Here is a 24834-nt window from a genome sequence, read left to right on the forward strand (position 1 = left end):
GCCAAGAGAAGGTAAGTGATTTGCCCAAGGTCACACAGCTGGCAAGTGGTGTAATCAGGATTAGAACCCAGTTCCTCTGCCTCCCACGCCTGTGCTCTTCCCACTAGGCCACTCTGCTTTCCTCGGCTACTTGAATCCTGGACCTTCCCTTCCCCACATCTCTGCCTCTACCCCTCAGTGCTACCCTGAAGCTTACTTGCTTCCTGCTTCCCATGTCTAAATCTAGTAACAGGCTAGGTCTGAGGTCCTGGTCCTGTGGCAACCACAAATGGCAACTGCTGACACTGATGTGGCCAGCAGCAGCAGCCTCTCCTATGAACATTAGCAGCTCCCAGTGGGTCTGAGAGTTCCTCCAGGACAACAGACAAATTTGGAGGAGAAGAACTGGGCAGCTGTCTAGTGGGGTTGGGGTGGGGAAGTTGAGAGGTTGGTAGAGCTGTGAGGGTATGGCTGCTCTGCTGAGGCAGACAGGATATAGGAACCTTGCTGTTTGTGTACTTCCCTCCACTCTGATCAGGGAAGGAGTTGGCCACAGTCACCTGGGACAGGTGGTTGGAGAACCCAGAAGTCTTTGCCCCTAGCTTAGGATTCCCTCTACCTGGCCACTCTAGCCTTCCATGGTTGGAAGCAGTGTGGCTTAGTGGGCAAGAGAATGGATTAGTGAGTCAGAGCACATGAGTTCTAATCCTGGCTCCACCCCTTGTCTGCTGTGTAACCTTGGGCAAGTCACTTCACTTCTCTGTGCCTCAGTTTCCTCATCTGTAAAATGGGGATTTTAAGACTGTGAGCCCCAGGTGGGACAACCTGATTGCCTTGTATCTATCCCAGTGCTTAGAAAAGTGCTTGGCACATAGTAAGCACTGAACAAATACTGTAGTTATTATTCGTATTAGTATTGTGTTTTCCAGCCTCCCAATACCCAGTCTCTTGGGTGGGCGGGGAACTTTAACTCAGCCGTGGAGAAGCCTAAAATCTCCTCACTCTCACCCACGTAGAGTAACAAGTGGCATCAGGCAACTGGAAAAAGATGCTGATTTTGTTCATTTTACTACCAGTAAATCCCCTTAGAGGAGTGCCTGGGCCAATAAAAAAGGAGCAGGGGCTGTTAAATCCCAAACTAACCTTCAAGGCCCTTTTAACTGAGAGGTCCACCTCTCCATCTTTCCTGGGGACAGGTTTTCTCTGGACAAGGACACAGGAGTCATCATCCTGATTGCCCGGCTGGACTTCGAGGCAACCCAGCGTTACACTCTGACAGTGATCGCCAGGGACGGGGGAGGTGAGGAGACCACCGGTCGGGTCCGGGTCAACGTGCTGGATGTCAACGACAATGTGCCCACCTTCCAGAAGGACTCCTATCTGGGAGCCCTGCGGGAGAACGAGCCCTCAATCACTCAGCTGGTGCGGCTCAGGGTAAGGAGACCGGCAATCAATCACTTGGTGCTATTGACTGAGTGCCTACTGAGTGAAGAGCATGGAATGAGTAGTTTCTTGGCTTGTTCTTCATGCTTCTGCTTTACCCCAATTGGCTGGATTCATTCTCATGGCCAAGGGGGCAGTGGCAGACCCCGCCTCCATCCCCAGCCATATCTGCCTTCTCAAGGATCACAGCCCCAACTTTCCAGTGGCAGACTGACCATCCCACTCCCCTGGAAATCCCTTTTGGATGTGAATTGTTGAGTTAACTTTTGCCAACAGGCTTGGAGGGCATTCATGCCTTTAACCGGCCCCCTACCCCCTGACCAATACCAAAGGATGAATGTACTAAGTGTTTGGAAGAGCACATTAGAAGCAAAGCCCACATTCCCTGGAACAGAGGACAGCAGCAGCAACAGAGCAACAGCTCTGGATACTGGTGATGAAAGGAAATCACTCCTAAATGCCTCAGTCCCTGAGAAATTGAGCAGGGACCCCCTCTTGTCACCTAATCTTGCTGCCAGTGCTTTTTGCTAGGTCCCTTATTACCCCTGACTCCCTTTGATCTGACCTCTTTGTTTGCCACAATACCCGTCTGTCCATCCAAACCCTCTGGGGTGGGTGACAATCTCGGCTATATACAGTAGTCTGGCCCACCTTCTATAAGCCAATCAAGCTCTGTGGCTTACAGAAGAAGTTAAGTGGACTGATACTGGCAAAGCTCTCAAGACAAAGGGGCCTTAGTTTGCCCCTCCTGATCTTGTCTTCCACCTCCTTATCTCTTCCTGTTCCTTTCTTCTCCCTGCCTTCTCCTCCACCACCAGTCAGCCCAGAAACCCACACCCTTTTATTTTGCCTTTTAAAAACCTTAAACCCAGAAGCTGTGCAGCAGAAAATGTCAACAGTGCCAAGAAGGGTTTGGATTAATCTCAGGGTGAGCGGTCCGTTTGGGGTTTCTAAAGGGAAAGTTAAGAATGTAAAGGGGAAGGTGAGGGATGTTGGGTTGTCCAACCCTTACCATGAGGATGAGTGGGCTGCAGAACAACCAGTAACACGGCTCCTGTTAGTGTCCTAGTACCCCTGTTGGAAAGAGAACACAGAGCTGGATGAACTGTGGGTCTGAACCAGTAATGGTTTTAGGCTTGATCTGATCTTCCTAAAAGCTGTGGCACTGAATCCCAGAGAGAACTTGATCATCGTGGTTGTACTGTGCCCTCTGGCCTCAAGGAATTCAAAGCCAAGGACAGGAGTGCCTGTTCTTCCAGGGATGACTGGGACCATTTCCAAAAGTGCTCACTTCCCGGGACCCAAGGTAGACAAGGTGGGTGAGAGAAGTGACCATAGTGCATCTTTCCAAAGGAGAGCCCACTGAATCATCAATCATATTTATTGAGCGCTTACTGTGTGCAGAATCCATCACAGACCAGATCCACCCTGAACCAGGCCGACTGCCCATCTGGGTTCCCAATGGACCTAACAGAGCTTCTGGACAGGGACAGAATCATGTGACTCTGGTCCATGAGACACAGCCACTACCTTTGCTGGTGGCCACATCCTGCACCTCAGGATGGGCCGGGGGTATGGCTTTTGGCACCCATCTCTATTTCCAGCTCACTGTGCAGGCATCACCAATGTGGCTCAAACCACAGGTGTCCCTGGATAAACAAGAAACAACCCCAAAGTGCAGGTTTAGAGCAGCCATGCAGAGAGAGCCGAGGGGAGATCAGAAAGAGGAGGTGTTTTCGTAGCATAACGTGGCCAGATTGCTGTGTTGCGGTCTCTGTTTCTGTCCTTTCACCCTCTTGAGCTAACTCTGGCTCACCCTCCGTCAAGTTGGCCAGGGCCCATGGGAAACGAGTATTTGTTCAGGAGTAGACTTGGGAAACAGGCTGCTGCAGAAATGCAGCAATTCCTCTGTCCTTGGCCACCTAGTCCGGCCCTCCCCTCCTCGAACCACTAGTCATTCCACTGGGCTGCCATGGTAAGGATCAGCTCTGACAGCAACTCCCGGTGATGGTGGCCTCCTGGGGACATCTCCAGCACTGGCGGCAGGATTTGAAGGAGACTAATGGGTTCCAACAAGGGGAGTGATAGACAGCAACAGGAGGAGAGCTGGGAGAGGGGAGAGGAGGAAGAGAAGGACTGAAAGGAGTAGGGGAAGGAAGAGGAATAATAGTAGAAGAAGGAGGAGGAGGAGGAAAAGGAACAGGAGGAGGAAAAGGAACAGGAGGAGGAAGTCAGTCAGTCATGCTTATTGAACGCACACTGTGTGCAGAACACTGTACTAAGCACTTGGGAAAGCTCAATGTAACAATAAACAGACACATTCCCCACCTACAAAAAACTTACAAGATTGGTGGGTGAAACCGCTCCATTCTTTGTCTCAGAAGGGCCTCTGGTTAGGAGTCCCCAGGGGTCATTGGCCCTCAGCTACTCAAAGCGGTTTGGGCTATGGGAGGCAAGTGCCTTCCTGATTGAGGGAGCAGTGGCTTTCTGCCGTAGCAGACTTACAAAATCACTGGGTCCTCCTCCACACCCTCCTGACTCACACCAATGGGCCCTCCAGCTCAGGACTTTGTGCCTAGCAGCAGGAACAGGACACTTGGAGGACCAGGTGATTCATGGATTTTCCTCCTGGACCTCCACCCTCAAGGTTGAGGATGGACCATTTCACACCCCTTACTTTTCCTCTGGTAACCCAGCCCATCTATATGGAACCCGTTGATACTTTAGGCTGCATAACTTCCTGGGGAACCAGATTTGATGCTTTTATCACCCACAGGTGGGTATGATGAGTTTCCTTCATTTGGTTTCAACACATGCCCTTAGGCTTCATCGGGGAAGCCGAGGCTTCAAAAATTACTCTCCAAACTTCAATGTCCTCTCTCACTGACTTAAAAAGTCATGGATGTTCTCTCTGCAACTTGGCCTTTCATGGCCTCTTTCTCCACAACTCCCTCCTTCCCCTTACCTTGTATCCCTCTCCACATACATGGTCTCCAGACGAGTGCCTTTGTTGTGTGCAGTCTTGCTTGTTTACTGCATCCATGCCAATCAGCCCAGATCAGAGGCCTGAAGAAAGTCCAGCTGCAAGGAACCAGGCACTTTCACAGAGACAGAAAATCCCCCACAATGCCCTGGTGCTCCCTGCCTTGCTGGAAATGGCCTGAGAGGAAGGGGAAAGACCTGGGGTACTGGGGGAAATGACTCTAGGAGTTGGTAGGTGGTGATGGACCAGACTGGGATGTTGCGGTCTCTGTTTCTGTCCTTTCACTCTCTTGAGCTAACTCCCGCTCACCTTCCTTCAAGTTGGCCAAGACCCATGGGAAATGGGTATTTGCTCAGGAGTGGACTTGGGAGGCAGGCTGCTGCTGAAATGCAGCAATTCCTCTGTCCTTAGCCACCTGGACTGGCCCTCCCCTCCCCCAACCCACCGGCCACACTGCTGGGCTGACAGGATAAGGATCAGCTCTGACAGCAACTCCCAATGATGGGAGCCTCCCAGGGGCATCTCCAGCACTGGTGGCAGGATTTATCTCATTGAGCTAGCACTCCTTCTCCCAAATGTCCTAACACCTGTTGCTCAGAGCCAAAGCTATCCTGAGGGCTCTGAGAAGGGGCTTCCTACTGCTCACTGTTAGCCAGCCAACTGAGCATATATGTAAAGTTGCTAAGACTGTGACCTAAGAGAGTTACAAGGGTCCTTCCTGCCTTATACAGTGGCTGCCAAGAAGCCCAGGGACTATGTCTGATCTGATTCTCTTGAATCTACCCTGGTGCTTAACCCAGGGCTTGGCATATAGAAAGCACTTAACAAATGGCACAATTACTAAGCCTAGAATAGTGAGATGTGCCTGACCCAGCTGAGGCTGGTCCGGGAAAGTTCTCCCATGGCCTGAACAACAAGAGGTTCCATCCAGTGGCTCCAGCCCTTCCCTGTTCCTCTCCCAGAGCAGGGCTTGAAGGACTTCCCAGGCTCTCAGCCACAGCCTCTGTATTCCCTCAAGCCCATAAACATCCTTCCTGTCTCTTCCCAGGCCACTGATGAAGACTCCCCACCCAACAACCAGATTACATACAGCATCGTGAATGCCTCCGCTTTCGGCAGCTACTTCAACATTAACGTCTACGAGGGCTATGGAGGTGAGAGATGGGGAGGGGTGGGCGGGTAGGGGCTGGGCCAGGGAACACCAGGGGATGGGGCAGTGAAAGGAGGCAGGGCAGAGGAATAGAGGACAGCATGATTTAGGACTTGGACCTCCTGCCGGCAGAGGTGGCCGAGCCAGCAGCCCTGCAGGTTAGCAGGCAGGGTGAAAGTGAGGTTGGGGATTGCCCCACCTTAGATCCAGGTGGTCCTTCCCTCTACCCATTCCAGCTTTCTGTCTTTCCAGAAGTTGCATGATGGCAGAGAGGAGTGACCTTATCCATCCAGATTCCTTTTGGTCTATCCTGGCCTGATCCCCCTGCAGTCCTTAATACATTCAAGAAAACGCAATAATAATAACTGTGGCATTTGTTAAGTGCTTACTATGAGCCAAGCACTTTACTAAGCACTGAGGTAGATGCAAGATAAGCAGGTCCCACATGGGGCTCAAAGTCTAAGTAGAAGAGAGAAATATATATTGAATCTCCATTTTGCAGATGAGGGGACTGAGGCCCAGGGAAGTTACGTGACTTGCCCAAGGTCACACAGCAGACAAGTGGCAGAGCTGGGAGTAAAACGCAGGTCCTCTGACTCTAAGGCCCGTGCTCTTTCCACTAGGCCCTGCTATTTTAATACCAGCCAGATGGTTGGTGTTCTGAATATCTGTGTTTATTTTTATCCAAGAGTTATTAACAATAATAATGGAATTTATTAAGTGCTTACTATGTGCGAAGCACTGTTCTAAGCACTGGGGAGGTTACAAGGTGATCAGGTTGTCCCATGGGGAGCTCACAGTCTAAATCCACATTTTACAGATGCGGTATCTAAGGCCCAGAGAAGTTAAGTGACATGCCCAAAGTCACACAGCTGACAATTGGCAGAGCTGGGATTTGAACCCATGACCTCTGACTCCAAAGCCTGGGCTCTTTCCCCTGAGCCATGCTGCTGAGAAGGATGGAGGAAGGGAAGGGGCTGAATTTGGCGGTCTTGCTCCTCCATTACTGGGACAACTCTCGACCATTTGGGTGACCTTAGGTGGGTGAGGTCTCTCAGCCCCATGAACAGACTGGGCAGCACCCTGGACTCCTACCCTGTCTGCTCCATCAGAGTCCTCAGACTCAGGGGACTGAGTTAACCAGGGCTCAGGGTCCAGGCCTGGTGGATAATAATGATAATAATGATGGCATTTATTAAGTGCTCACTATGTGCAAAGCACTGTTCTAAGCACTGGAGAGGTTACCAGGTGATCAGGTTGTCCCACAGTCTTAATCCCCATTTTACAGATGAGGTAACTGAGGCCCAGAGAAGTTAAGTGTCCACGAGAAGCAGCATGGCTCAGTGGAAAGAGCCCGGGCTTTGGAGTCAGAGGTCATGGGTTCAAATCCCGACTCTGCCAATTTGTCAGCTGTGTGACTTTGGGCAAGTCACTTCACTTCTCTGGGCCTCAGTGACCTCATCTGTAAAATGGGGATGAAGATTGTGAGCCCCCCATGGGACAACCTCATCACCTTGTAACCTCCCCAGTGCTTAGAACAGTGCTTTGCACATAGTAAGCGCTTAATAAATGCCATCATCATAATTATTATTATTATTATTAAGTGACTTGCCCAAAGTCACACAGCTGACAATTGATGGAGCCGGGATTTGAACCCATGATATGAGTGGATAAGAGTGTTGTTTTGTTCCTGCCGGGCCGCTTGCCTTTGCAGTGATCAGTGTGAGTCACCCGCTGGACTACGAGCAGATTCCCAATGGGCTCCTGTACCTAACAGTCATGGCCAAGGACGCTGGCATCCCGCCCCTTAACAGCACGGTCCCCGTCACCATCGAGGTGTTTGTAAGTACCAGGACCCCTGGCCCCCTGACCCCAATCTCACTTCCTGGGTCCCCATCACCCCTTTCCCCTCAGTGTCCCCAGTCAGAGCCCCAATCTTCCCCTTAGTCTGCACAACTACCGCTTTGGATCAGGAGTCCAGTTGGCTCTCAGCCAGACCAGGAGCTGTTGAGTCCATAGGCAAGTTGCCCAGATCCCTAGATCCATCCCCTTTGCCCTCAGTGCTGCAAGAACATGGATAATAATAATAACAGTAATGGTATTTGTTAAGCACTTACCTTGTGCCAGGCACTGTACTAGATCCTGGACATAAACTGGCCTACTGGTAGCCCTTGGCAGGAGGCATGGGGATCTAGAGAGGGGCCAGCTGAAGAAGCAAGAAAAAGCAGAGCTAAAAGTTGGTTCATTTTGTTTTTTTTGTAGCAGCTCAGGTGAAAGGAAGGTGTTGAGATTAAAGACTAAAGGGGAATTGTTTTGTCCAAGCCACCTCAGTTCATTGGGGTCATGGCTCTCCTGGGGTTTATTATCTTGGCCTGTCCAGGAAATAGCAGCCCTAGAATGGGGCTGCTCTAGAGTGGGCTCTATATGAAACAGAGCCACTCCAGAACCGAGCTGCTCAAGGACCAGGCCAATCCAGAAAAGAGTCCAAGGCTTGGCCTCTTGAGGATGAGGAAGAAGGACTCTCAAGGTGGAGCCACTGTTTTGAAGGGTGCTCTGAGCCCTGCACTGGCATTTCCTCATGTGCCCTAACCCAAAAAGCCTCGCTGCTTTGATTTCCTAATAAAGAAACAGGCCCAGGGAGGGGAAGAGTAAGGCTTCTCCAGGAAGTCAGGGGTGAAGTGAGCAGCAGAGACCCAGTGCCTGGACTCATACCCCCACCCCTGACCCTGCCCCAAATCCATTTCTGGAATGGGGACTGGGCACTGGGGCTGGGCATAGCATTAGATGCTGGGTGGCTGTAGTCAGCTCCCTGTCTCCCAAGAACAGTTTGTTCCACCTAAATCCCCAAGTTCCCTGCAGGCCCTGTGCCCTCAGCCCAGCCTCAGTCCTGGGGCACCCAGGGAGCCACGGGATCCCAAGGGCTGTTTTCCAGTCTGTTGATTGCTGTAGATCCCCTGGACCTAGAGAATAATAATAATAATAATGGAATTTACTAAGCGCTTACTATGTGTAAAGCACTGTTCTAAGCACTGGGGAGGTTACAAGGTGATCAGGTTGTCCCACAGGGGGCTCACAGTCTTAATCCCCATTATACAAATGAGGGAACTGAGGCCCAGAGAAGTTAAGTGGCTTGCCCAAAGTCACACAGCTGACAATTGGTGGAGCCAGGATTTGAACCCATGACCTCTGACTCCAAAGCCTGTCCCTCAGGATGCTCAGGAGTGATTCTCATCCTGAGCATTCTCATTGTTGCCCTCGGGCCAATAAGAGGCTCAGTGAGGTCACACAGGTGCCAAACATAACTTCCAGTTCACTTCTTCTGGTCCCTGGCTGTCCGTTCCACCCAGCACATTGAAGGCAGCAGGGAGTAATGAACAGGGACCTCAGGAAGCTCCCGGAGCACAGTTGTGCTCCTCCTCCTCAACCAAGCAGTACTGGCCTACTCTCCTTGCCCTTCTCTAATGATTTATCAGGGCTGAGACCCAAAGATGCCTACCAGCTACCCAGCAGGACTAGTCACACCTGAGACCACCAGCTCCTGGATCTGTCCCCATGTCCTAAGAAATCTTCCCATGTTCAATTCCTTCCACTCGATTGTATCTGGCTCAAGTGGTGCCAGCTCCTCAATGTGCCCCCTGAAAGACTCATGGTTCTTCCCAGAGCTGGAGCGTGTGTGTGTCTGTGATCAGAGGGTGCACCTGCATGTGTGTGGGCTTGCAGGCATGTGCATGCAGGTGTGTATATATTTGTGTGAGTGTGAGTGTGTGGTTTGCGTTCTTGGAGGAGGAGAAAATGAAGTATTAGCTGTGGCGGAATTAGATCAGATTGTCAAGTGGAGAGACACCGGGATATCATAGGAGTGCAGGGAAGATTTCAAGCCCCAAAGCATCTTTGCTTTCCATCCACGCTGGTTTCCACAGCGAACCACACTGGCTTGCCAACAGCCTCTCTTCTGCTGACTGGAAACCCAAGGTACTGTGGAGTTGGATCTCTTGAGGTTGGGTCTCAGCAAACACTGACTCCCCTCTCATGGCTCAGGGCAGTGCAGAGAGGAGCCAGGAGTCCCTGCTTCAGCCTCGGTAAAAGCTGGAGAAGAAGGGGACTAGGCAGCACTGACCAGGGATTGGGGAGACAGACCAACCCCTAAGCAGGATCCATTCCTGGATGCAGGTGACTTTGAGGATAGGGTAGGCTCCTTTCCTTTATTTTTCTGCCTGATAAAGAGCCCAGAAGTTCAGTCAACAATCGTTATCTGTTTTCCTGGGCAACAGGGAGGGCATCGATCATCAAAATCTGCAAACAATCCAGAAATCTCACTTTCACCAATACTGACAGCAGATTGACAGCAGCAGCAGAAACTCCCCCTTCCCTGGCTACCTGCTAGAGGAGGAGCCACCAACTAGGGAAGTGGCCAAGGAGCCAGGGGGACATGATAAATGAGGGGTCATCACCCCTTTCCGTCCCTGCCACTCCAGATCATGGAGACCAGGTTGCTGCCCCCCTCCCCAAACTGAACGGACAGTGGCCTCTCCCTCTTCCCTCCTGTTCCACCTCCCTCTGGGAGGACCAAACAGACCACCAGCCAGCGACTTGGCGGAACCCAGTAGTCTTTTTGGACAGTGTAGTCATTTGTGTCTAAAGACCACACTTGAAAAGGTCATCTGCTTCTGGTTGATTTTGTACACGGGTGATTTTTAAGTGGCTGTCACTTTCCCAGCTCTCTCCACCAAGGGGATTTTCTCTCAACTGAAAAAAATCAGATGATGAAGTAGCTTCACAGCGGCACTTTCGGAAAAAGGAGAGTAGGGGGAAAGGGGAAGCTGAACAAAGAGAGAGTGCTGAGGTGATTTTTTTTCATCGTTGCTTGTTGGTTTTTAATAAAGAAGTCAAACTCGCTTTGTAGATTTCCCATTAGGGGACAATAAGCTTTTGTAGAGGCAGCCGTTGAATTAGAACTAATAGCAAGTGCAGCGCCAGGATCCCGGGAAATATCACTGCTAATAAGTTTCTGCCTCGCTCTCTGTCACTGACATTCTAGGAGCCGTTTTGTGCAGTGAGGCAGGGGTATGGATGTGTATGCATGTGTAGGTGGTATACACACATGTGCGAGGGTGAAGGCTTTTCAGAAGGGTCAAGGGGGCTTTACTCTCTAAAGGAAGAGAGAATGATGAACTGTTCCTCTAGTCTCTCTTTGCCCAAGCCTGGAGAAAAGTGGTGCCATTACTGTGGTCAGAGACAGCCTGACCCTTTGTGGGAGTTGGGGGTATGAGGGAGGGGGTTAGAGACAGCCCTAAGATGATGATGAGAACAGTGCTTCGCACATAGTAAGCGCTTAACAAATAGTATTATTATTATTATGGCATTTGTTAAGCACTTACTATGTGCCAAGTACTGTTCTAAGCACTGGGGGAGATAAAACAGTAATCAGGTTGTCCCACGTGGGGCTCACAGTCTTAATCCCCATTTTACAGATGAGGTAACTGAGGCCCAGAGAAGTGAAGTCACTTGCCCAAAGTCACACAGCTGACAAATGGCGGAGTAGGGATTAGAACCCATGACCTCTGACTCCCAAGCCCGGACTCTTTCTACTGAGCCACGCTGCTCCTCTAAGAGCAAGCAGAATGCTAAGTCTTCTGGAATGGAGCCTTTCCCTGGGACCCTGTGGGGTGGGTCAAGATGGGGTGGGTCAAGATGGGAGAAGCCAGTGGTCTCATAGTGTCAGCAGTTGAGTAACTGAGTGCCTCAGTCAGACTCTCAAGCCATCAATCCATCAATCAGTGATATTTATTGAATGTTTACTATGTGCAGAATACTGTGCTTGGAAAAGTACAATACAGCAGTGTTGATAGACACATTCCCTGCCCACAGTGAGCTCCCTCACTTTCCTCGCTTTCCTCACTTTCCTCGCCCCCTTACTGTATCCTCCTGTGTCTGTTATGTAATACTAATAATGATGGTATTTGCAAAGCACTGGGGTAGATACAGGTTATCAGGTTGTCCCATGTGGGGCTCACAGATTTAGTCCCCATTTTACAGATGAGGTAACAGAGGCACAGAGAAGCTAAGTGACTTACCCAAAGTCACACAGCTGACAAGTGGCAGAGGCAGGATTCAAACCCATGACCTCTGACTCCAAAGCCCATGCTCTGTCCACTAAGCCACGGTACTCTCCCAAGTGCTTAGTACAGTGCTCTGCACACAGTCAGTGCTCAATAAATCCTACTGACAATTGGCTTGGCACATAGTGAGCACTTAACAAATACCAACATTATTATTATTATCACCACAGTGGCTTCCTGGTCACCCTCTTTCCCCTCTGATTCCCGTCCCCGCCCCTGCTCCTTGCTTCTCCCCACCCCCACCAGATCTCAGGATGTCTTCCAACCCACTGCTTTCCTGCAGGATGAAAACGACAACCCACCGACCTTCAGCAAGCCCTCCTATGTCATCACGGTGGTGGAGAGCATCATGGCAGGTGCGGAAACTAAGTGCAAGAGGGAGTCAGGGGGGATGGAGGAGAGGACTGGGCAACAGGGCAAGGGGGATCCTGCCCATGGGCTCATGGCTACCACCTTTTCCCGGCAGTACAGGGGTGAGATGGGGCTGGGGAGAGCGAGGCAGGCTTCAAAGAGTTAATTGGGCATAGAGGCCTAATATGGGATTTTTTTCAGCTTGGACACTCTTGGGTCAGGTCTGAGATCCTGAATGGGTGCCCTCCCCACCAGGTGTGGCAGAAAGGGGGCTTCATCCACATCTGGAAACACGGAAGGTGATCATCCTCTGTGGACCTCTTGGACCTGGTGCCTCTGGAGTGTGTTATGGGCCTTGTGGGTCACTTAACTCCAAAATCATGGGTGGTATGCAGAGGGAGAGCTGAGCAGATCACTGGACATCTCAGGGTATCACCACCTGGCTTCCAACCAGGCTGCCTTGGCATGATGCTGCCCGAGCCGGTTCATCTAGAAAGTTCCAAGGAGGCTCCCAGGGCTAGCCCCACCACTCTTTCCAGAAAGGGGAACCCTTAGTGACAGTCGAAGGCCGAGTATCCAATGGGCTCAGCCAGCCTACAAGGCTTCCTTGAAATATGGCACTCATATCAGTTGCCACCTCCACCTTGGAACTTGGGTGCCCAAGAGAGTTGAGTAGCTCAGCTGCTCATGCCCTACTATCAATCTATCAATCTTATTTATTGAGCACTTAGCACTTATTGAGAGCACTATGTGCTCTGCACATAGTACTAAGCTCTTGGGAGAGTATAATACAACAGAATTAGCAGACACGTTCCCTGCCCTTAATGAGCTTACAGCCTAGAGGTGGAAGCAGACATTAATATGAATAAATACGTAATTTATTATTTATAATTTAAAGTGCACTGTGCAAGTGCAGTGGGATTGGAGGTGGGGTGAATATTAAGTGTCTAAAGGTCACAGATTGAAGTGCATAGACAACTCAGAAGGGAGAGCAAGCCAGGAAAGATGACTTAATCAGGGAAGGCCTCTTGGAGGAGATTCATTCATTCATTCATTCAATCATATTTATTGAACACTTACAGTGTGCAGAGCACTGTACCAAGCTCTTGGAAAGTACAAATCGGCAACATATAGAGACTGCCCCTACCCAACAATGGGCTCACAGTATAGAAGGAGGAGACAGACAATAAAACAAAATATGTAGACAGGTGTCAAAATCGTCAGAACAAATAGAATAAAGCTATATGATTTGCAGGTGGAGAAAGTAATAGTCTGGCATTTGTGGATAGGAAGGAGCTCCAGACTAGATGGAAGATGTGGGAAATAGGTCAGCAGTGAGCTAGACAAGATCTGGGCACAGTGAATAAGCTGGCACAACAGGAGTTGGAGTGTGCAAGCTGGGCTGTAGTGGGAGATTAGTGAGGTAAGGTAGGCTGGGGCGAGCTGATTGAGTGCTTCAAATCCAATGGTAAGGAGTTTCTGTTTGATGCAGAGGTGGATTAGCAGCTATTGGAGGTTCTTGAGGAGTGTGGAGACATGAATTGAATGTTTTTGTTGATAAATGATTCGTACAGCAGAGTAAAGTATGATTGGGGTGAGGAGAGACAGGAGGCTGGGAGGTCAGCAAGGAGGCAAATGCAGTAGTCAAGATGGGATAGGATAAGTGCTTGGATCAGCATGGTAGCATTTGGATGGAGAGAAAAGGGGGAATTTTTGCAAAATTGTGAAGGTAGAACCGACAGGATTTGGTGGCAGATTGAAAAGGTGGGTGGGATGAGAGAGACGAGTCAAGGACAACACCAAGGTTACAGGCTTGTGAAGTAGGGAGGATAGTAGTGTTGCCTAGCCCCAGTGCCCACTTTTCTACCATCTGCCCATCCTGCCCAACCTGGGCTCACCCTCATCTGGGGTCAAGAGGCAAGGCAGGTCTGCATGTCAGTTCCCAAGCATCTGGCTGGAATTAGAGGACCAAAATACTAGAGTCGGAAATACAGCAGTTTTCTGCTGCTCCTCTCCCCCATCCCCTTGCCCAAGCAGCACCTGCAGAAATGAATTGGGTAATAATATCTTGAATTTGTAGAGTGCTTTTATTTTTCTTGTACTTTTTCCATCACAGAAGTCATTTTATCAGCATTTTAGCCTCACAATATCTGTGGGAACTAAGGAGATGGGGGTATTATAAGTCCCTTCATTTTACAAGTGAGGAAACTGAGGCCCAGGGAGATTACATGGCTTACCAGTGTCACATGGCAGGCCTGTGGCAGAGCAGACACTAGAACCAAGGTTTCCTGACTTTTAGATAAAAAGAATAATAATACTGGTGGTATCTGTGAAGTGCTTACTCTGTGCCAAGCACTGTACTAAGTGCAAGGGTAGATCCAAGATCATCAGGTCGGACCAGGTCCCTGTCCCACATAGGACTCAGTCTAAGTGCTCTGATGATCCTGCTCTTTCCATTAGGCCTCACTGTTAAAGCTCACCCCACCCCACCCTGCTCCCACTGGCCCCAGCTCTGCACCAGATCAGTCTTCCCTGTACTACTTAAATCCCTATCTAAATTAAATTCTTTCTGGGTAAGGATTTGATCAGGGTCAGATCTCCCAAGGAGCATGTGAGGAGCAGAGCTATCATAAGCTACCTGCCAGTCAGTGTCCCGTTGGTGATGTCCCGGCCCTTGGAAAACCAAACTATCCCCTTCCTCCCCGTACCTCTGCCCTCCTGCCCTACATTTCCCAATCCTGAGGAGACAGGGCTGCTTCAACTCTCTCTCTCTTCCCTTCCTTCTGGTCACACAAATGTGAGGAATGTGGTCTGGGGAGGGGGTAAGAGGAGTAAGGGGGAGTAGGGGACGTGAGTGGAGGAAGGGAATAGAGTGCCGGACTCCTGGGAGAGGAGGGTTGAGGTAGGGGAGCGGAGGGTGAGAGTGGGTGGTAGCTCCTTTAGCTGCCTTGTCTCTTCCTGGGGTGTGGAATTCCCTTCTCCCAGAGACCCTGAGACTGGCCTGGCAGCACAGTGAACAGATAACTCTTCCCTTTTCTTTTTTCTAAGGGGCCACGGTGCTGTTCCTAAATGCAACAGATCTGGACCGGTCCAGAGAATACGGCCAGGAATCCATCATCTACTCCTTGGAAGGCTCCTCTCAGTTTCGCATCAACGCCCGCTCAGGTACTACTTCTCTCTCCAACCTTTTTCCTCCCTCCAACCTCCTGCCCCTCTCCCCTCTCTTTTCTTCCAACCGCTGTCCGACCCCCACAAACCCCCAGCCCTCTCCCTCCACTCTGCTCTACAGGGTCAGCTCCCTTCCACCTCTTCTCATTCCCCTCAAGGTCCTCAAGTTTCCCCCTCCCCCCACCTCAGCGGCCACCAAGGTCATCTTCTCAAAGGTGAGGGGGCACTTCAGGCCTGTGATGGAAAAGCCAGGGCTGGAGGGGCTCCAGAAAGATCCAAAGATCATCCAATAAAGCACTTTTGGAGGCACTGGAAAAATCAGCCAGAAAATAAGCCCAGAAACACTAACTCACCTGATAAGAAGGAGAAAAAAATCAAGCTGGGAGAGGGAAATCAGGCTGCTGGCCTAATGAGACAATTGATCAATCAATCAATCAATCAATCGTATTTATTGAGCGCTTACTGTGTGCAGAGCACTGTACTAAGCACTTGGGAAGTACAAGTTGGCAACATATACAGTCCGTGGGCTCACAGTCTATAAGGGGGAGACAGAGAACAAAACCAAACATACTAACAAAATAAAATGAATAGAACAGATATGTACAAGTAAAATAAATAAATAAATAGAATAATAAATATGTACAAACATATATACAGGTGCTGTGGGGAAGGGAAGGAGGTAAGATGAGGGGGATGGAGAGGGGGATGAGGGGGAGACGAAGTAAGGGGCTCAGTCTGGGAAGGCCTCCTGGAGGAGGTGAGCTCTCAGTAGGGCCTTGAAGGGAGGAAGAGAGCTAGCTTGGCGGATGGGCAGAGGGAGGGCATTCCAGGCCCAGGGGATGATGTGGGCCGGGGTTCGATGGTGGGACAGGCGAGAAAGAGGCACGATGAGGAGATTAGCGGCAGAGGAGCGGAGGGTGCGGGCTGGGCTGGAGAAGAAGAGAAGGGAGGTGAGGTAGGAGGGGATGAGGTGATGGAGAGCCTTGAAGCCGAGGGTGAGGAGTTTCTGCCTGATGCGCAGATTGATTGGTAGCCACTGGAGATTTTTGAGGAGGGGAGTAACATGCCCAGAGCATTTCTGGACAAAGACAGTCCAGGCAGCAGCATGAAGTATGGATTGAAGTGGGGAGAGACATGAGGATGGGAGATCAGAGAGAAGGCTGATACAGTAGTCCAGACGGGATAGGATGAGAGCTTGAACGAGCAGGGTAGCGGTTTGGATGGAGAGGAAAGGGCAGATCTTGGCAATGTTGCGGAGCTGAGACCGGCAGGTTTTGGTGACGGCTTGGACGTGAGGGGTGAATGAGAGAGCGGAGTCGAGGATGACACCAAGGTTGCAGGCTTGTGAGATGGGAAGGATGGTAGTGCCGTCAACAGAGATGGGAAAGTCAGGGAGAGGGCAGGGTTTGGGAGGGAAGACAAGGAGTTCAGTCTTGGACATGTTGAGTTTTAGGTGGCGGGCAGACATCCAGATGGAGATGTCCTGAAGGCAGGAGGAGATGCGAGCCTGGAGAGAGGGGGAGAGAGCAGGGGCAGAGAGGTAGATCTGGGTGTCATCAGTGTAGAGATAATAGTTGAAGCCGTGGGAGCGAATGAGGTCACCAAGGGAGTGAGTGTAGATCGAGAACAGAAGGGGACCAAGCACTGAACCGTGGGGAACCCCCACAGTAAGGGGATGGGAGGGGGAGGAGGAGCCTGCAAAAGAGACTGAGAATGAACCACCGGAGAGATAAGAGGAGAACCAGGAGAGGATGGAGTCTGTGAAGCCAAGGTCGGATAGCGTGTTGAGGAGAAGGGGGTGGTCCACAGTGTCAAAGGCAGCTGAGAGGTCGAGGAGGATTAGGATAGAGTATGAGCCATTGGATTTGGCAAGCAGGAGGTCATTGGTGACCTTTGAGAGGGCACTCTCAAATTGATCCACTACATCTCTCTTTTCTGCCCCCTCTGGCTGTGGTTCTTAGGAGGCTGAGCAGGTATACTGCCTGCAATGCTTGTGCTGGCCTTGGAGGAGGTGGGTATGGTTGGAGAGTAAGGGGGCTTTGGGGTGATAATAATAATAATAATAATAATAATAATAATAATAATAATAATTGTGGTATTTGTTAAGCGCTTACTACATGCCAAACGTTGTTTTAAGCTCTGGGGTAGATACAAGGTAATCGGGTCTGACACAGTCCCTGTCCCACATGGGCTCACAGTCTTACTCCCCATTTTCCAGGTGAGGTAACTGAGACACAGAGAAATTAAGTGACTTGCCCAAACACATGGCTAATATGCAGCAGAGCTGGGATTAGAACCCATGTCCTCTGACTTCCAGGCCCAAGCTCTTTCCACTAGGCCATGCTGCTATTCCCCCTGGATAAGGCCAGGGGACTAGTCCACCCGACTATTCTCCCAACATGAGTCTGATGCTTTGGAGAAGCGGCCACTCAGCCCAGGATGGCATTGCCCTCAATGTCTAATATGGCTGAACGCCAGGCACCAAGTACCTCAGTCATCTTGGTTTGAAAATCAATCAATCAACCAATCACTGCACTTTATTGAGAGCTTACTGTGTGCAAATCACCATACCTGCTGAGATACATTAGAGTTGGTAGACATTATCCCAAACCAAAGGATCTCACAGTGGAGAAGCAGCATGGCTTAGGAAAGAACCCAGCCTTGGAAGTCAGAGGTTGTGGGTTCTATTCCTGGCTCCACCACTTGTTAGCTGTGTGACCTAGGCCAAGTCACTTAACTTCTCTGTGCCTCAGTTACCTCAACAGTAAAAGAAAGGGGATATAGGCTGTTAGCCCCACGTGAGACAGTCTGATTATCTTGTATCTATCCCAGCACTTAGAACAGTGCCTGGTACATAGTAAGCGCTTAACAAATACCAACATTATTATTATTATTATTATTATATGGAGAGACAGACACTAAAATACATTACAGATAGGTACAAATCCTTATACCCTGCCATTTCCTCTAAGTGTTTTGGGTCTGGGGATGGGATGAATAGCAAAGCAAAAGCGTTCAAAGGGTATAGACCCAAGTGCATAGGTGACTCAGAAAAGAGAGGGCAAATTGGGGAACTGAGGGCTTAGGGGAGACCTCGTGGAGAGGATGTGATTTTAGTAAGGCTTTAAAATGGGGATAGTGGTTGTCTTTTGGCTATGAAGCGGGAGGGAGTTATGGGCCAGAGGGAGGATGTGGGCAAAGGTTTGGTGGTGAGAAAGACAAGACTGAGGCAGAGTAAGTTAGCACTGGAAGAGTGAAGTGTGTGGACTGTACTGTATAGGAAATCAGCCAGGTAAGGTAGGAAAGGGACAGCTGATTAAGTGCCTTAAAGCTGATGGCAAGAAGTCTGTGTATTTTGCAGAGATGTTTGGGCAACCCCTGAAGGTTTTTGTAGAGTTGGGTGTCATGGACTGAACAAGTTTTAGAAAAATGATCCAGGCAGCAGAGTGCAGTATGGATTGGAAAGGGGAAAGACAGGAGGCAGGGAGGTCAGTAAGGAGGCGGATGCTGTAGTCAAAGTAGGATTTGATATGTGCTTGGACCAGCATGGTAGCAGTTTGGATGGAGAGGAAAGTGTGGGTTCTAGATATGCTTTGAATGTAAAACCAACAGGATTTGGTGACAGACAGAGTAAGCACTTCACAGATACCACCAGTATTATTATTCTTTTTATCTAAAAGTCAGGAAACCTTGGTTCTGGTGTCTGCTCTGCCACAGACCTGCCATGTGACACTGGTAAGCCATGTAATCTCCCTGGGCCTCAGTTTCCTCACTTGTAAAATGAAGGGACTTATAATACCCCCATCTCCTTAGTTCCCACAGATATTGTGAGGCTCTACGGGTTGAATGAGAGAGATGAGTTAAGTTTAATGGCAAGGTTACGGGTTTCTGAGACAGGGAAGATGGTGGGGTTTTCTGAAGTTATGGGAAAGTCCCAAGGAGGTCAGGGTTTGAGTGGGAATCAATTAATCAGTGACATTTAATGAGTGCTTATTGTGTGCAGAACACTGGACTAAATGCTTGGAAGAGTACAATATAATAAAGTTGGTAGGCTCATTCCCTGAGAACAAGAAGCTTACAGCCTATGGCAGGAGACAGGCATCAAAATAAATTATGGATGTGGAAAGATGAGGAGCTCTGTTTTGGACAGGTTAAGAAAACCTACCTATCTTGCACTGCCCCCCTCCCTGCAGGTATGCCCAAGGCAGACTGTGCAGGAGGGATTTATGCAGCCATAATCCTTTCCCAGTGGCTATGAGTTGGCTGTCAGTGGCCCCCAGATCCCTGAGACCTGCTCCAGGGAGTCCTTCTCCCCACACCACAGACTCTCCATTCCCAAAAAGTTGGTGCTCCCTCTCTCTATACTGCTGGTAGCCCTCCAGAGCTCCAGGACTCCATCCTTTCCTGTTGGCCCCCAAAATCATTCCACCAAAGTTCTTTGGAGAAAATAGTTCACTTTTTTAATGATATTGTTAAGTGCTTATTATGTGACAGGCAGTGTGCTAAGTGCATAAACTTGTCATAGGTAGGAAATGTGTCTGTTTAATGTTATTGTTATATTGTACTCTCCCAAGTGCTTAATACAGTGCTCTGCACATAGTAAGCACTTAATAAATATGGTTGACTGAATGAATAGATACAAAATAGGGTTGGACACATTTCCTGTCCCATATAGGATTCACAGTCTTAATCCCAGTTTCACAAATGAGATAACTGAAGCACCGAGAACTTAACTGACTTGCCCAAGGTCACACAGCAAACAAAGTGGTGGAGCTGGGATTAGAACCCAGGTCCTTCTAACTCCCAGGCCCATTCTCTATCCACTAGGCCAAGCTGCTTTTAAGTTACCTTCAACTAGTCACCCCTCCATGCCCCTGCAGGGAACAGCAAACAAAAATGAAAACAAAGGTGGAAAGCGGATGTATGATAAATATCTTTTGGCCCACCTGCCTGATTTTCATCAGCCCTGGGCACATGGGCATGACCTATGTCCATGGCTGTAATTTCTTATTAATAATAATAACAATAATAATAATGGCAGTTATAAAGTTCTTTCTACGCGCTGAGCACTGTACTAGTCACTGGAGTAAATTCAATACAACCAAATCAGGCATAGTTCCTGTTTCACTTGGGGCTCACAGTGTGCAGGGAAGGGGAAATAGGTATTTAATCTCCATTTTACAGAGGAGGAAATTGAGACACAGAGAAGTAAAGTGACGGGTCCAAGAACATACAGCAGACAAGTGACGGTGTCAAGACCAGGAATCAGGCCTCCTGTCTAACAGGTCCTGTACCCTCTTTTCCACTTGGTGGCTGGCTCTGAGCAGCATGACCTAGTGGAAAGAACGCAGGCCTGGGAGTCGGAGGACCTCAGTTCTAATCCCAACTTTGCCACTTGTCTGCTATGTGACCTTGGGCAAATCACTTAACTCTCTGTGACAGTCATCTCATCTGTAAAAAGGGGTTTATAACTATGAGAACCATGTGGGACAGGGACTGTGTCCAACCTGATTAGCTTGTATCTTCCCCAGGACTTAGTACAATGATGGGCACATAGTAAACACTTAAATAATACCATTTAAAAAAACAAAAAACCAGGAGGAGGAATGATCATTTGTTCCCCCTCCTTCTCAGGGAAGCTGTGAGAACCGACAAGTGGAGACTGCAAGGGGTTCCAAGAGGCAGGGCTGGGTTGGAAGGGTGGTCTGGCTTGGGATGGCTTGAGAGTGAGAGCCGGACTCGGTCATTACTCTGGGTGGCTCCCAGAACAGCAGCCCAATCCCAGCCCTCGAGATACAAGTGACCTCAGGGTGTTGTAACTGCCCCACTATCTGTCCCCTGGCATGAGGCCCCCGAGGATGAGGCGCTTCCCTGTGGAGAGCTGGAGACATGTCATCCTGTCCAGGTGGGCCTAATTGAATGTAATTTCCCAGACAGGAGGAGCAATCCATCATCCCAACATGTTCATACTTAAAAACTTCTTGGAGATTAATTTGTCCCTCGCCCTACAAATTACCCAAGTTGCCCACCCTGGCCGGGAATTGCCATTGCTGTGGTTCTGGCTTTGCTCTCCTGTGCCAGGCCAGGGCTGCTAGTGAGTTCTGGGAAATGGGGAGATCACAGTGGGAAGGAAGACAGCGGGGTCCATGAGCCCTGCGATCCACCTCCTGGCTTTCCCCAGTGTTGTGTTGGCGGACCTGCTGGTCACAGGGGCTGGAGAGCTCAGTCCCTCCCAATGCTTGTCAACAAATCCCCATCTCCCCACCCCTACCCAGGCCCCAGGGATGCTCTTCTGACCTCCAACTCTTGCTCCTCTACTCTCTCCCACAGGAGAAATCACTACCACCTCCCTACTGGATCGCGAAGCCAAGTCAGAGTACATTCTCATTGTGCGGGCTGTGGATGGAGGCGTGGGCCACAACCAGAAAACTGGCATTGCCACTGTGAGTCATTCCCTTCCCTCCCCATAGGGCTATCAGACCTATGGATTGCCAGGCCTGGGCATGACTCAGGCCAACCAAAAGGAGCACCCCAGGACCCAAAAGGTGAAAGAGACCCATGGGGATCCAACCCAGAGCTCATTCCCAGGCATTGGAGTAGGGGTGTCTGGTTGGCAAGGTACTGGTTTTACTGGGTGCAGGATTTGGATGCAAGTTTGCCCCTCTGGGCAGGGCGCTCCTTGGCAGAATGAGGAACTGTTCGCTGGTAGAGCTGGGGTCTGACACCAAGGAAATCGCAGGGCCCTCTTCCACCTCAGGACCAGGTGAAGGGCCAAAAATTGTAAGTCAGGTGGCAGACCCCACCCCTATTCAGTGTCCTGCAGCCCTAAGGTCTGACCAGATATAAGTCCGAGTCTGTCCAGCCTGGGACCCTGGGGTCATCCCCATTTCACAGAAGAGAAGACCAAATCCTGGAGCCGAGGCAAGCATGGACAGATTAACTCAGATGGAGCTCAAACCAGACTCCCAGACTGCAGCATCCCCAGATGCCATCCCTCTCACCCTCTTCTCCCTCCCTCCTGCCTTCCCCCCAGAGCCCAAGGAGGATTGGAGGTGCGCCCCTGGCTTCCCCTTCCTCCATTCCCTAATTGCAACTTCACCCTGATTGTGGCGGACAATGGAGTGTGACCCCTAAGGTCCATTTGCCCGAACAGAAGTGCCCTGCGACGCCGAAGAGAGCTGTTATGTTGTTAATGCCAGCCCGCCTGGAGAGAGGCTGCCATGGCAATCAGCAGCTCAGACCGCCCAGTCCCACACTTCACCCCATCTTCCCAGTGCTGACAGTGTCAGATAGGGTCCTTGTGGGGATTGGTCTGGAGAAAGTGTCAGCCTCACCAGGGGAGTCTGGATGGGTGTCACAGCAGGGTTCAAATTCTCTTGTTTGGAAATGCTCTCTCCTCATCCGTCTCTGCCCATCCCTCTCCCTCGGCCAGTTCCCACCCAAGCTCCCGTTCTCCCATCCTTCCACCTGGGCTTGGCCCTTTCCCCAGGGAAACAGCAGCCAACTGATTAGCCGAGTGTGAACAGAAATACTGTCCCCCAAACCCCTGCTATCCACATACTCGACCTTTTCTCCTTTTCCAGCTCAATTTTCTACCCTCACCCTGACCTGTCCCACAGCTCTGTGGTTGCCTGAGAACCTCTCTTCTCTTAAATGGTATTGGTTTAGCAATTAGTATGTACCAGGCACTGTACTAAGCACTATGGCAGATTCAAGATAATCAAGTTAATAAATAATAATCATTACTATTATTATGGCATTTGTTAATCACTTACTATGTGCCAAGCACTGTTCTAAGTGCTGGGATAGATACAAGGTAATCAAGTTATCCCATGTAGGATTCACAATCTTAATCCCCATTTTACAGATGAGGTAACTAAAGCACAGAGAAGTCAAGTGAATTGCCCAAAGTCACACAGTTGATTAGTGGCGGAACTGGGATTAGAACCCATGTCCTGTGACTCCCAAGCCCGTGCTCTTTCCACTAAGCCACACTGCTTCTCTGTTAGACACAGGTTAGACACAGACTGGGAAAAAATAGCTTCTGGTTCCCAAACCTGTGATGTCAGCCTCCTTCTCCACCCACAGTGACCCTCTGCCTGTCTGGGTCTCTGACTTTTTTTCTCACCTCACACTTTCCTCCACCCTTGCCACCATGAATCACTCCCTCTCTAGCCCACACCTCTCAGATCCATTGCTATGCCAGGTCACACAGGGCTCATAACTGGTGCCTGGCCGGTGGCTGGCTGGTGGCTCACTGGCTGGCTCCTTGACCTTCCCAGCTTTCTCTTCCCCTGCAACAAGTTCTCAACCCCACACCTCATCCCCACACACCCACCTCCAATGCCTTCACCTCCCACTTCTTCCCCTTCCTCCACAGCAGGATGGTTGAAGAAGGGACCCTGCAGGACAGAGACATGGTGAACAGAAAGTCCAGCTGATGTCCTGCTCGATAAGTTTAAACCGTATGCCCCAAAGCTCTGAGCTAATAGAAGTTTGAGGCCCATAAATAATTCACTAGGGCAGCGAGAGTTGGAGGAAATTGCTCTGCAGCTCAGACTGGGCTCTCCAAGGGCCTTTGGGAGCTCCTGGTCCTTCTCCTTCTGCCCACCCTCCCCACTCAAGTGATGCCGGACCACCCACCTTTGAGACCTGGCTGGCCATCACTGCTGCCACTGCCATTGCCACCACCACCATCACCACTCCTACCATGGCTGCTGCTGCAATTGCTGCTGCTCATACCTTCCCACAAAGTTACCCAAACTGCACCTAATCTGTTCCCTTGAAATGAGGAAAGCACTGTAGGATCCCATATAATAGTACTTGTTAAATGCTTACTTATGTACCAAGCACTGCACTTAGCACAGGGATAGGTGCAAGATAATCAGGTCAGTCACAGTCCCTGTACCACAAGGGTCTCACAGGCTAAGGGGGAGGGGGAACAGATATTTAATCCCCATTTTACAGAGGTGGAAGTTGAGGTTCAGAGGAACTAAGTGAGTTTCCCAGGTCACACAGTAGTCATGCTGCAGAGTCAGGATTAGTACTCAGGTCCTGTGACTCCTAGGCCAGTGCTCTTTCCATTAGGTCACACTGCTTCTCACTGGGCCATCCTGGTGGGAGGGAACTCCTTGATGTCATTCCAAGCATTCACATATCTGGGAATTGGACTGCCTCTCTCCCAGGGGCAGGGCCCTGTCCTGTCCACAAAGATCTCCTGGGAAGGAGCGGCAACAGGCTCCCTCCATTCCACATTCACACGCTGCTCATCTCAGAAGAGCCGAGTGGCATAGTTGGGGCCACAGATACCATGGGAGCTGCTGGGACAACTGCCCAGAGATCTCTGAGGCTTGGGAGTGGGGAGATAACCTGCTTTCCTCAGGGGTCCCTGTTCCCCAGTAGACCATGTGTCAGGGAGCCGAGCATGTACTTTGCGTTATTCATTCATTCATTCATATTTATTGAGCATTTACTGTGTGCAGAGCACTGTACTAAGCACTTGGAAAGTACAATTTGGCAACAGATAGAGACAATCCCTGCCCAACAATGGGCTCAGAACTCCCAACGCACACACTCCAGCCTCAGTGTGACTGGGCCAAGGAACACCTGGGGCTAAAACCTCCTTTCCCCCTGGTTTAATC

At 50.1% G+C, this 24834-nt stretch overlaps 1 protein-coding gene across 4 annotated transcripts in view; it reads left to right on the top strand.

The window, feature by feature from the left end:
- CDH23 (cadherin related 23) overlaps positions 1-24834 on the top strand; it is a 425144-nt gene that overhangs the window by 270809 nt on the left and 129501 nt on the right. For 3 of the 4 annotated variants that reach the window (XM_038744221.1, XM_038744217.1, XM_038744218.1), the window contains exons 15-20: positions 1176-1413; positions 5454-5559; positions 7270-7397; positions 11958-12030; positions 15074-15190; positions 21524-21636. In XM_038744221.1, coding sequence (XP_038600149.1) covers positions 1176-1413; positions 5454-5559; positions 7270-7397; positions 11958-12030; positions 15074-15190; positions 21524-21636 — 775 coding nt within the window. Of the gene's footprint in view, positions 1-1175; positions 1414-5453; positions 5560-7269; positions 7398-11920; positions 12031-15073; positions 15191-21523; positions 21637-24834 lie in introns of those variants that run through there. The other variant, XM_038744220.1, reaches the window with a different exon arrangement.

The sequence above is a fragment of the Tachyglossus aculeatus genome, chromosome 3 (genome assembly GCF_015852505.1).
Source record: "Tachyglossus aculeatus isolate mTacAcu1 chromosome 3, mTacAcu1.pri, whole genome shotgun sequence".
NCBI lineage: Eukaryota > Metazoa > Chordata > Mammalia > Monotremata > Tachyglossidae > Tachyglossus > Tachyglossus aculeatus.